We start from the raw sequence: 13,967 nt of genomic DNA on the forward strand, positions 1-13,967 counted from the left end.
ACATTTCTTTTTAATTAAACTAAAATGTGTCCAAGCACTTTAAAAAAGAAGAATATGCATGATAACAAGTACTACAAAGCAGGAGAGTTAAATCTAAAATATTAATCTTAAATTATATGACGATAGAGATTATGTGTTTCATTCTTTCAAAAATTATATTACCATATCAGATTTAAATCCCTGGAAGGATGATTAAGAGTTAGCTTTACATTTGCATATCAAGTTTTACTTTTTAAAACACATTTATGTCTATTATATTTTTTGGGTTCCACAATAGTCAAGGATTATTATCATGCAATTTTTGAAAGTAGGAAACTGGCTGGTGGTAACTACAGCTAAGAGACATGTACAAGGATTGGGAGATTTGACGAATAAGAAACTTTTTTTAAGAACACATATATATATAATTTTCTTAAGAACACATATATATAACTCCTTGTCCTGAATTTGTTGCACTTATATCCATGGAGACTTCTGCCAAGAATTTAGTGTTCACATATCAGTTTTATGATATTTTAGCAGTTATAGAGAATAAAGTGTTGGCAGTCAAGAGCACACTCATACTTCAGAAATATTGTAAGGGACATAATGCATATTATATAAATGTATATTGCTGATATATTGATTTTTTTCCCCACAATACCAATACTAAGCATATGGTGTGAGTAAGACTCATTAGACCCACTGCATAAATGAGGAAACTGAAAGACACTTAAGGGTAAGTAATATTGAAGAAAACATCAGCAGATAAAAATAGATGTTTCAATTGTGTTCGTTCTACACCTATATGTACCTTTCTCATTTCATTAAAAGCTGTTTCATTGCACCAGCCTTGCTCAAGGTATTTTCACAAAAACCATACAACAAATAAAATCGAATTTCATTCATCTGAAATGAGGTGGGGTCCTATTTATTAAAAATACCACTCTGACTTCCAGGGTGTACCCAAAGCTATGTAGTTCAAACTTTTAAATTTCACACAACTTGATAATTCTGTTAGCATTGTGACTTTGAAAACAGACCTGTTTTGATGATGATTATGGCCAACTTCCTAAAATTGACTTATAATATCTTTGGGAGGATGTGTACTGTAGCAGGAGCACTGGAATCCTATAAACATGTTATATATTTCATTTCAACTAGCTATGTGATCTTGTACAGGTTACATAAACTCTTGGATTTTTAGATCGCTCATTGGTTAAAATTTAATTTTAACTCCAAAATCTTTGATTCAAAGCTGCAGTTTGAAATCAGACTCAGGAAACTCATAATTTGATTAACTTTATTCTCCCTTGATTATTTCAGCAGTTCATGCTGACCTATCAACATGTAATTGCTGATTGAATCAATCCCTTACATATTTAAATGAAGACATTTCTCTTGTGATATTTTCATTTGAGCCTTTTGTCTATTGACTGGTGATTATCCAGCATAGGAAAGTGAAAATAACCTTGACTAAGGATCAAGAAACATAGGTTCTAAACTGTACTCTGACTGAAAAATATTCATTTAACTTTTTTTTTCTTTTTCTTTGTTTTTTTTTTTTTGAGACAGGGTCTCGCTCTGTCACCCAGGCTGGAGTGTAGTAGTGTGATATCTCAGCTCACTGCAACCTCTGCCTTCCCGGTTCAAAGGATTCTTTGCCTCAGCCTCCCAAGTAGTTGGGATTACAGGAATGCACCACTACCTGGTTAATTTTTGCATTTTTAGTGGAGACAGGGTTTCACCATGTTGGCCAGGCTGGTCTCAAACTCCTGACCTTAGCTGATCCGCCCACCTCAGCCTCCCAAAGTGCTGGGATTATAGATGTGAGCCACTGCATCTGGCTCATTTAACTTTTAGGAATCACAGTGCCTTTAGGTATGAAGAGTAAGTATAAAAATATGCATTTTGGCCAGGTGCGGTGGCTCATGCCTGTAATCCCAGCACTATGGGAGGCCAAGTTGTACAGATCACTTGAGGCCAAGAGTTCAAGACCAACCTTGCCAACATGGTGAGAATAGCTTGAACTTGTCAGGCGGAGGTTGCCGTGAGACAGAATCGCGCCACTGAACTCCAGCCTGGGTAACAGTGTAAGACTCTGTCTCAAAATATTAAATAAATAAATAAAAAATAAATAAATGCATTCTGCCTACCACATGAGGAAAATACAAAAAACTAAGTTGATTCTTAAGTTCTGAACAAGTGGGTTTACAGGAAAATAATGAACAGCACAAACAACACCAGTGCATTCCTACTTTACCTGATGGGGAGATGTGTCGCCAAGAAATGGAAGGCTCTGGTTTCCCAGTGGCCAGACAAGTAAGGGTGACGTTGGTTCCTTCATTGATGGTCATATCATGTGAGATGTCATATATCTTAGGAGGAACTGAAATGACAAAACATGCAGTGGTCAGAAAAAATATATATACAATTTTTTTGAACTACATATGATTAATTCCATATTATCATGCAAGAAAGGTATAAGGGTGAAATGTATTTATGGCCTAGGGTCCTCACCTGAAATATGGATTCTCTGGAACCTCAAGACTTTCTAGAATTCTTTTTCTCTAATACTTAGATGTTAAATACCTCATGATAAATGGAGTACTTAATAACAAAAATGTTTGAACATTGATTAAATTAAGTATGTATTATGAATAATTTGTATTAAGTAAACTAGAATATAACCAGTCTATTTTATACATGGATCCTCACTGTAATGACGATTTTCTTGTTGAAATGGTTAAATAAGAGTAAGTATAGAAGGAACTTAAAATAGCAGAACCGTTATTTCTACATGCTGATTTAAAAGCTGAGTGAGTTAGGACATATACGTAATTGGGAGGTAAGATTTCATGATCACAAAGGTATTTTGGGTTTCAATTTTCTATCTGCCAGGTAGTAGAGCTAGTAGAGCTAGACATAAATTCTAAGGACTGTGAAAGGTGGATACAATAACATTTTCTTATCAGTAATGACTGGCAAACACTGGTTGAAACAGATCACTTCAGGACTTCTCAGAACCTTTGTTATGCCCTTTTGCATTGTAAATCCACAAGAGTCAAGGGGGAAATATTATATTTTCTCTGATGTATTAGACTGTAGAAGTTTTTATTCCAGAATTTAATTACGTAATACATTTGGGAAACGGAGAGAAAAGTCTCTAAACTAACTTCCAGGATTAAATTTCCATATTCTCTGGGAAACCAAATGTCTCACTGAATCTTCAAACAGCATGGGTATAAATCTTTGGTTCTCTATTGGCTAACTGCATTATTTAGGGTAAGTTATTTATCTCAGCCTGTGTCTTTATCTGAGAGCTGGAGACAATAATACTACATGTCCTATCTGGCTGCTATAGAGACTAAGTAAGTCAATAGGTGTTAAAGGACTTAGAAAAGCGCCTGACATCAGTGTTAGTTATTATTATTAGATGCCATTAAATACATATATGATGTCTGAATTTCATTTTAGTAGCACCCTTTTCCTATGCCTTAAAATTGTTCTCAGAAATTCTTCACTTTTGAAATGTGTATGAGTGACCTATGCCATAAATAAGTTTGGGCTGCTTTATAAAAATTATACTATGTTACTATTCCAGGTGTAATATAAATAAATGGCAATTACACACCTTGGTAATCATTAGAAAAATAAGATTTTTACTGAAATATTTTCAATTGTTCCCTTCTTTGGGTTTCTTTATGCAAGACATATGTTTTCACAGTTATTTTTAAAGCTTGTAACTAACATCTGATGTGACGATAAATTAAATTACCCGTACTGTGAATTTTGTTTTGACTTTTTTATAGAACCAAAACTCAGCCACACACACACACAAAATCAAAAATGGTATGATTACAAATATTAAGTGGTGTTTGATTATGTGTAACTGTTGATATGACTGAGAAGAAGGCTTGTTCCTAAGTAATATACCATTGTAACTGTTTCTAAATGACATAGTTTAATTGGCATTTAAAACACATTATCATCAAACTCTTCAGTGAGATTTTCTCAGGCAAATAATAAAAATTTTAAAACCATCCCAAACAGAGGGCTCTTTTTAGCTTAACTGAAACAGAACAGATATAAAAACATTAAAATACCCTAGAAGGAAAGTAAAAAAAAAATGTGCATGACACTGGTAAATAGGAGTGTTAATAATAATAAATTGACAACATTAAGAGTATATTTTAGGTATTTGGCTGTAGGCATAGGTTTGATTTAAAACTGTAAAATATATGTCTATATATATAGAGAGAGAGAGACATATACACATATAGATGGTCACTGACTTACAATGGTTCAATTCTGTTTTTACTTTATAACGGTGTGAAAAGATACCCATTCTGTAGAAACCATATTTTGAGTACCAGTACAACCATTTTGTTTTCATTTTCAGTATAGTATTTGATAATCTACATGAAATATTCAACACTTTATTATAAAACAGGCTTTTTGTCACGATTCTGCTCAACTGTGGTTAAATGTTCTGAGCGCATTTAATGAAGGTTAGGTTAAGTTATGATGTATTAATTGCATTTTCAATTTACAATAGGTTTATTTGGATGTAACCTTATTATAACACATGAAGCATCTGTATTAATATACATATATACATGCAAGTATATGCATATATAGCAGTGCCCACTATTTAAAACATTATATTGTACTTTTTTCCTTTATAGAGAAGATAGTATTTAGGGCTCCTAATCTCACCTAGCTACTTTGCTTATTTATTTAAAACATAACTGATTCAAGGTTGGACAGAGGTATGTCTATGAAGAGAAATAATGCCATAAGAACATACATTCTATCTTCGAAATCCCATTATTTTGTTAATACTGTCTGATTACAAAACAATTTAGTGGGATCTTTACACATCTACATATATTTAAAGTGCTAAACTTTATGCCAAACTAATATTCAGCACTAGTATTTGACTACATAGAGAAACAATTGTGTCCTTTAGCTATAAACTTAGATTTGACATTTAACTATAGGAGATTGTATAGTGTGGGGAGAGTGGTAAATTCCAGGTGTGACATGCCATTCTCAGTGATTACAATTGCCTTCCAGGGCCTCATAATTCAGGACATGCTACAGGGCATACACATCTGGAAAGAGGATGTTAGTAAGAGAAAATCCCTCTGGCAAGGCTCCTCTCCCCAAAATGCATCACCTGTTGGCAGCAGATGCAGTGTGTAAGAGGGCCAGTGCAATCTTTCACATGCACAGTGGCTTGTGAAGACAATAACAAGTGTTGCTTTGCTGAATATTCAAAACTGTTGCATATTCAGTTTAAAACTTCCAACTTTTACTAACTATTATGAAGGGAATAATTCTGGATCCAAAGGAAATGCAAAAGTTTAAAGGCATAATACTTCTCCTCATGAAATTGAAATTAAAAGAGAGAAGCAGATAGGTAAGCAAATAAGAGAGGGCAAATATTTTCCACATTTTCCTTTCCCATTTTACAGGAGTAATACAAGTTCAATAGGTATACCTTCTGGGTTCAAATCAGTAGATATTAATATTGTGTTGGTTTATTTTCAAGTTAATTATGTGGAATAGTTTACGCACAAAGTTATTGAGTGCAGTGCTATTTATAACAGAGAACGACAATTTTTTTTTGAGATGGAGTCTCGCTCTGTCTCACAGGCTGGAGTGCAATGGCTCAATCTTGGCTCACTGCAACCTCTGCCTCCCAGGTTCAAGCGATTCTCTTGCCTCAGTCTTCCAAGTAGCTGGGATTACAGGCACCTGCCACAGTGTCCAGCTAAATTTTGTATTTTTCAGTAGAGATGGGGTTTTGCCATGTTGGCCACGCTGGTCTCGAACTCCTGACCTCAGGTGATCTACCAACCTCAGCCTAGTAAAGTGCCGGGATTACAGGTACAAGCCACCACACCTGGCCAGGAAAACTATCAATAACCTCAAGGTAGGTTATTAATATGTACCACAGAAGTGGCAGTATAGGGAATTGGTCAATTGGATGATGATTACCATTGTCAGCTCTGTCGTTAGAACAAGGTATGGTATTGAGAAGGGTTTTGGATGGTCCCAGGGTACATCACACTATGGGGCAATGGAAGAGAGAAGAGGTAATTCTACCCTGGACACAAGGGCAGGGAAAAACAATAATGTTTCAGGCTTCTGCAGATGATCAGTTCTGGTAGCCGTTCTTGGGTTAGTTACAAATTGTATATAAATGATGCATACACACAGGTGGAAAGGATCCTTGATCTTTCTTAGTGTTTGCCATGTCTTATATGTCCAATATTCTAAGCACTTGCATAGAAAAAACAAAAACAAAAAAAAGAGGAGAGTTAAAAATTACTTAGTATTCTAGATGTGTGTTCCTTTTCTATATATCTTATTTCAGACTCCCTCACATCCTTTTCTAAATACTTAAAATAATTTATGCAGAAAGGAGCAGATATATTTAATCAATTCAACAAATTGTAACCTATTAAAAACTACAGACTTTAAGAAGTATTTTGAATTGTCATGCACTTTAAGTATTTATGATCTAGGGCAGAGTTATAAAGAAATATATTATTCATCTAAGTGTAAACTCAATTAATATGCTGGAAATAATTATTACAATGTCATCTTCACAGTCTTCATCATATGACACCATAAAAAAAAATGAAAAGGCACATGTTCTAGATTTCATACTAAATCACAGAATATCTCTCTCCTAGTGAAAGTCTAATTAGGGATATGCAAGATTTTACAACTCTGTTCATAATTAATTGTTCTGTATTACCAATTTGAGAGATTCAAGAACACTGGAAGCTTTCTGAGCAACAGTAGTTGAGAGTATATTTAAAGGCTATATTGAGTGAAATATATTTTAAAACCTCCATCTCCATTTAAATGAACTACTCTTGGTCCCTTACATTCATAACATGCTTTGCCTTTAATTGTTGACTGGTCTAAAATTCAACTACTACTTAGCACCTGGTCTTCAACTCCTAGTTAGTTGGTTCCACAGTGAGAAGATAATGCATATTTACATGTATCTACATATTTAGATTCTTTAAAGATTACTTAGATCTCATGTTAGTTTCACTTTCACCAAAAAATTAAGCAATTTGACTTACTCCACCCCCCTTCTCTCTTCTGAGCCACCTGTGAGCGTCTTCAGGCAGGGTATGATTCACCTTCAGTAAGAAAAATTTTAGAATGAATATCCAAACCAGATTCTAATGACCTTCACACAGGTTACCAATTTGAATTATTCCCCACTATTTGTATGATAATGAGCAACTGAGTTTGTGAGTGCATGGCATTATTTTTTCTTTTAATGTGTACCTATTTTCTGATCTAAAGAAATAAATTATTTTGTTTGTTTAATGAGCAGTCTTCAAAGATTTAATTTTAATTTCTTTCAAGAATTCATCATGCTGTCTGCAACAAGACCCTTAAAAAATTGAGAAGCCAGCAACAGGGTGACTAATTTGGATATCACAGGAATTATATAAGCATGGGATATTTCATTACATTAAAAGTTTTTATCTAAAATAATCTATGCAGATGATTTTAGAAAGAATAAATAAAAGAGCACTTACACCAATATTAACTTGCATTACATGTGAGGTCAGGTCACACATGATATTAAAAACTGTTACAGGATGCATTTGACAGTTATTTTAACTGTAAATACAAGACATAGACTATTTGGATCTGGACAGTTGCACTGGCTCACTGGAATCAATTAAATGCCCCACCGAGCTCTTAAGCTGTAAGAGTCCATGAAAGACCACAGTGAATACAAATCCATTTGGAGGCCTTCTTTAGGCTGCCAGGGCTAAAAGGTAGATGGAATATTTATTTAATCTGGCTCACAAACACTCACAGATTACTGAAAAACATCAATTCAGCATTTATTGTAACTACAATATTCTGGCACAAAAACCACCTGTTTCCTCAGTCAGGATGTAAAATCAAAGCAGTGTTTTATAGGAGAGTGCACTCAATGTCCTCTCATTCATACTCTGAAGTTGTAGGCTCATTACCAAAAACCTTTAAAAGTTTTCATGTATTTATTTGAATTACGCACACAATTATGAGATCTGTTCTCCACATATGTTCACTAGGACAAATAAGAAGTAAAATAAAATTGATGCCATCTCTTTGATGTCCTCTTTGACTCACCTCTCCCCATGGCGACTTCTCATACCTCAAAAACTTACCACAAAGAAGAAACAGTGAAATGTACATTAGTGAGTTAATTTTCAAAGATCAAAATTTTAAAACATTGTGTCACTGATGACTTTGATGATCTTAAAGCAAAGTAGATTTTTCTGGGTCTGTGCTATGGCCAATACTTGTATCCCTCCCAAATTCATGTGTTAAAATCATAACCCCAAGGTGATACTAGTAGGAGGTAGAACCTTGGAAAGGTGATTAGATCATGAAGGGATTAGTGCCTTTATAAAAACGGCACTAAAAAAAAAACCAAAGATCTCACAAGCTAGGTCACCCCTTCCACCATGTAAAAACTCAGTGAGAAAGCAGGCCCTCTGCAGTGCCTGGATCTTGAACTTCTAAGCCTTTAGAACTGTGAGAAATAAATTTCTGTTGATTATAAGCCATCTAGTTTATGATATTTTGTTATAGCTTCCTGAATGCACTATGACAGCATGTGTCTTTTTGAAATAATTATTTGCACCCATAACTCTCTGCCGCATAACTCTATTCCCCTACTTCTCATTTCTTGTGATAGTTTTCTTTGCAATCCATCATTTTAATTTGTATTTATATCTTTGCTTGTTTATTATCTGTGTCTCTTCATAGAACCTAAGTAGAGACCTAGGGTAGGGAAATTGTTTGCTTTATTCAACAGCATATTGCCAGAACCTGAGAGAGGGCCTGACACATAAAGCATATTTAATAAGTAGTTTATTGTTCTTTCAGGTGCTAAGCTAATACTTCTTCCATGTCTCAGTAAAGAGATTCTATAAAATTCTACGCCATTGCAAGAATGGGATAATATAAATTCTGAGAACATGGTGAAAATGTAATTATAATTTCAAGGGTCCTGTGTGCCTTTTTCATGGATTCTCTGAGTTTATGGATTCAATATTCCTTCTAATTCATTTAGAAGCATAATATTTTCTTAGTCCTTTGCCTACTATAGTTTTTGCCATCCAAACCCAGAAAAATAACTGGACAATAATCATACACATTTATTCTTAACAGAATGGTCTGTCACATTTTAGGTAGTCCTATGTGTGCTGGTTGCAGTATTTTTTTTAACTTTTGAATCTTCATAAATGTAGAATCAAAAGGATTTGACTGTAATGGTATGTATGTACATATTAGTGGTATGTATGTACATATTATTTCTACCATTTTTTCTCCACAGACTTGGAGTCTGGGTTAGTTTGAATGAACTATTTTTCTGAAGCTTTTCCAAACTGCTTGAGTCAATAAGCTAGATATAACTATAAATCTTGGGAGAATTGGCTTTTTTTGCACTCCCATATCTGGTAATGGCTGGCAATATCAAAAGAACATTCTTCCTTTCACTGGGCTGGCACATCCCTTTTCAATCTTGGCCAGCCCCCAAAAAGTGAAAGCAGATCTATGTTACATAACAAACTTCCTGGAAAAGGTGTTGTTCTCAAACTGAGAAAAGAAATTGTTTCATGCTTTTTTTCTCTAAATTGGTTTGCTTGTGGGTTTTTGATGGTTTCATGGTCTGCATCTAACCAGCAACATTATTTTCTCCAGCTGATAGACCGTAACTGACTTTTCATAGTTGATGACATTTCAGAGATTTCTATGGCTTCTCCCCTTACCCCCTTACTCAGAGATAGTGATAATAGGAAAAAGATACCCAAGCATGAGTTTTAAAGGCAAACCTGCCAGATTCATGAAATATCTACTGATAAAATATGCCAGAACAACTTAGGAGGTAAAGAATATGTATAAGAGGCTGGGAGTGGTGGCTCACACCTGTAATCCCAGCACTTTGGGAGGCCGAGGCGGGAGGATCACTAGGTCAGGAGATCGAGGCCATTCTGGCTAACATGGCGAAACTCCGTCTCTACTATAAATACCAAAAAAATTAGCTGGGCATGGTGGCACGTGCCTGTAATCCCAGCTACTCAGGAGGCTGAGGCAGGAGAATCGCTTGAACCTGGGAGGTGGAGGTTGCAGTGAGCCAAGATCCCAACGCTACTCCAGCCTGGGCGACAGAGCAAGACTCTGTCTCATTAAAAAAAAAAAAAAAAAAAAAAAAGTATGTGTAAGAAGAACGTATCTGTCAAGCTTCAGTTCAAACTTGAATTATCTTGCTTACCTTAGTGTTTTCGCTCATTTAGGATACCTATGCACGAGTTTTTCTCAATCTATTGTGTCCTTCATCGGGTCAGCTATAAAAACTGGCAAAATAGGCAGTGAACTATTTTAATCCATCCATCCATCTATCCATCCATCCATCCATCCATCCATCCATCCATTTATCCATCCATCTATTCAATAGACATTTATTGAGCACCAACTCAGGGTAACTAATCTTAAGGAGTCCATGTCTAAAGAGTTAGAAAGATGTCACATTTCTAACCACAATGCAGAGTCATTAGTACTACAAAGAGTTACTCCAAAAGTGAATTGGGAACAGATTTGTAAATTTAACTCTTCCTACTGAGGCAGAATTGAGGGGATGCTGATATTGGATAAGGCTTTTTGAAACAGGTGGAATTTGAACAGAATTTGGTGGTCTAAAACAGTAGTTTCCCACACCCAGCTAATCAGCAGGTATAACTGGATGAGTTTTTCATGATTCTGGGATGGGAGAAGGGTTGATTCGGAATATACTAGACCAATAGTATTCAGTGAGTTCCAAAATCTACAGATTTTGGAAACACTGATTTATAGAACACCAGAAAGACCTCTCCTTAAAATTCTCTCTCCTATATTTAAAATATGCACTCTAATTAGAAAGGCCATTATTTTTAGATCCTCAGAACAGTTATTTGTCTTCAAGGAACTAATGTTAAAATGTAACTATCCCTATAGGAAATAATGACTTATGAACTTGCATTCATTTTCAAACTCACTGAGAGCAGGCTGGTGGGAACAGTTAGGCAACATCCTGGAAGTAGTAAGATGCAATAGGCAATATTTACCATTGTGTTCTTTTTCCTTTAAAAACTCAGGATTGGTTCTACATAGCAGTGACCCAGACAATCAATAATAGAGAGAATAAAGTAAGAATCTGAGAGGAATAAACCCTATGGAATACGGAGTTATAGAGAAACGAAATTATTTTCTTCTATTTTCCTTTCTCTCCATCTTCTCTTGACTCTCTAATACATGGATTATGCAAAGGCATAACTATTGGCCAGTTAGATGTTCAGTAGCAAATAAAAGCATACACATACAAATACACATGAAACATACAAAAAGTAGGTTTAGTATACATGAAAATTAAATGTGGTAAAAAGAACTTTTAAAAGGCCACTGGTTTTAGAGAGTTTAACATTTATGTAATGATTTTAACATTTTTGGTTGCAGGCAAATTTCTCACATGCTGTACAAACATTTTATTTTGAAGACAAAAACACAACATGGTTATATAAGAGTTTCGATATTTTGGAATGTAAAGATTTTTTTATTTTTTTGCTTTGTTTTGGCAAGAGGATCAATAGCTAGCCTCTGCACATTAGTCTTTATACACCAGAGTTCAAATCCCTGCTGTACCTCAGGCTAGCTTCAGCTTCACTTACTTCGATGATTCAAAGATATAAAACACTGCTTAAAATCAAGACCATAATAGTAGCTATCCCCTCAGGCAACAGCAGCAGCAGCAAGAAGGCTGAAGCACACTTATAGTTATGCTGTATATCACAGGGAATCTACAATGCCTGCATAATTCAGTCTCCTCCGTAGTAGAAAATGGTCACAAAATAGATAGGAAGAACACCGCAACTGAAATACCTTATGGCACCCTAATGTGGGTATCCATTCCTAGTGAAATATAATTCTTAAGGTACCAATTATATAGCTTCAAAACCTTTAGTGACGGTAACATTTTAAGAATTAATAGTAAGATTTTTCCTGTAAACAATTTGGCAGTACATTTTAAAAACTTAAAAAAATTTCTATCCCATTGAGCCAATGATTCCCCTTTCAGGAATTTATATTAAAGAAAGCAGGTACCTTCTTTCAGTGTAGTTACTATTCCCATAAACCTGGTGGCCAGATCCATTTGAAAATGTGCCAACAAATACCTTCTGGAATGGCCCAAGTGAACTTTTCTTTTGCCTCATCCTTGGCAGTGAACTATTTTCCATATAAACCAGAGGAAACAGCCCAGCTGTGTCAAACTAGAACCCAGCTGCCTTCTTTGCAAACATTTCCCACAGCTAAAAGCTTGCTTTAGGGTTTTTGAAAACACAAGAGAATCCAATGTCTACCCTTGGAGTCACAGAGTTATAATGTAACACCTGGCTCCTAGCTTCATAAGGTAAGCCTGTTCAGGTTCAATATACATATTCCTTGTTAGGCTCAGGTTTCTCAAAATGTGTTTTAGCAGATTTTTATATCTAAAACCTGCTCTGGTGTTTCATGCATTTGCAGAGGAGATGTGTCATTTTAGCACCATTAGAAAAATAACACCTTCTTTGAAGTACTCTGGTTTCTTTGTTCTTTGTAAATAATATTTATTTTTCCAATCATGAATATAATATACATTCACTGAAAAGAATATAGACAAATACATAAACAATAAGGAAGAAAAAATAGCGTATTAATGGTTGCAATATCTAAAATTGCCCTTTGATTAAAAACAAATGGATATTGGCAATTTCATATGATTCAATTTAATATAATGCAACCATTTAGCAAGAATTATTGTTAATAATTTGATGTATCTTACTTTTGTCTTTGTATTCATATATTTACATAGATCTTAGAGATTTCCATATAATCCAATAAACTCATCAGGGAATTGGTGCTGAAGCCTTGGCTGGAAATAAATAGTGTGCCGTTCTGAACATTATTTATAGTGATCCCTTCTCAACCCTGTGCTCTAGAAAGTGAGTGAGAAGGTAGTTGGATAGGTATTCAAAACAGGACATTGTGGCTTTCTGCCTTTCTTACTGGAAACATGTCTAAAAAAGGTTACCTACAGCAAGGTTAGTATTTGCTGAAAATTTACTGTGAATAATACACTGAGAGGCTAACGACTTAGTGGGGGAAGGTGTGGGTCTGTCTTATGGCAAAGTTCCACACGTCCAGGCCAACTCTTCCTTCCACCTGCCCATCTGCTTTTGTGTTAGTTGGTTTGTGTGGTGGTTCTATCAGTATGGCCACAAACTTTTAACACTCTTTCCACTAAAAATAGGATCCCTCTCCTCCTCCACCTCATACTGAATTGGAATAGGCTCTTGGCTGCTTCAGACAATAGAGTTGTTGAAGAAATAATGCTATTTGACCTTCAAACTGAGTTTTTTAAAAAAGCCATTTTTTTTCCTGTACTGTTCTCTGAGAACACTCACTCTTGGAGCTCTGCGCCACTATGGTGTGACCACCTTGGGGCTACTATGCTGGAGAGAACATGTGGAGACACCACATGTGGACACCACGTGGAGAGACTGTGATAACAGAAACAGAGAGATGGAGCCTGGGAAGCACTTCCATTCATCCAAGCCCTGACTCCCTAAATCATCCCAGTGAGGCCTCAAATATCCTGTCTAAATTGTACAAATTGCAATTTAGACAAATTACTCAGAAGAGTAAAACAAATCATTGTAGTTGTTAAAAGCAACCACATTTGGGCACAGTTTTTAAAATAATAATGAAAATTGTAGAACTTATCTTACATGACTTCACAACTTATCATAAAGCTACTACAAAGCCAGTGTGGTATTGGTGTCAAATAGACAATGGATCAAAAAAGGACTCCAGAAATAGATGATTAAACTTCCCATGATGGCCAAGGCCCTGATTATTTATATGAAAAAGGAAAA

General features: G+C 35.3%; 1 protein-coding gene across 1 annotated transcript in view; it reads right to left on the bottom strand.

The window, feature by feature from the left end:
• Positions 1–13,967, bottom strand: part of NEGR1 (neuronal growth regulator 1) — a 936,395-nt gene that overhangs the window by 401,694 nt on the left and 520,734 nt on the right. The window contains exon 3 of the mRNA XM_012442497.2: positions 2,243–2,368. Within this exon, the coding sequence (XP_012297920.2) occupies positions 2,243–2,368 (126 nt within the window). The remainder of the gene's footprint in view (positions 1–2,242; positions 2,369–13,967) is intronic.

Source organism: Aotus nancymaae, unplaced genomic scaffold (genome assembly GCF_030222135.1).
Source record: "Aotus nancymaae isolate 86718 unplaced genomic scaffold, 86718_ANA_hifiasm-v0.15.2.pri h1tg000007l, whole genome shotgun sequence".
NCBI lineage: Eukaryota > Metazoa > Chordata > Mammalia > Primates > Aotidae > Aotus > Aotus nancymaae.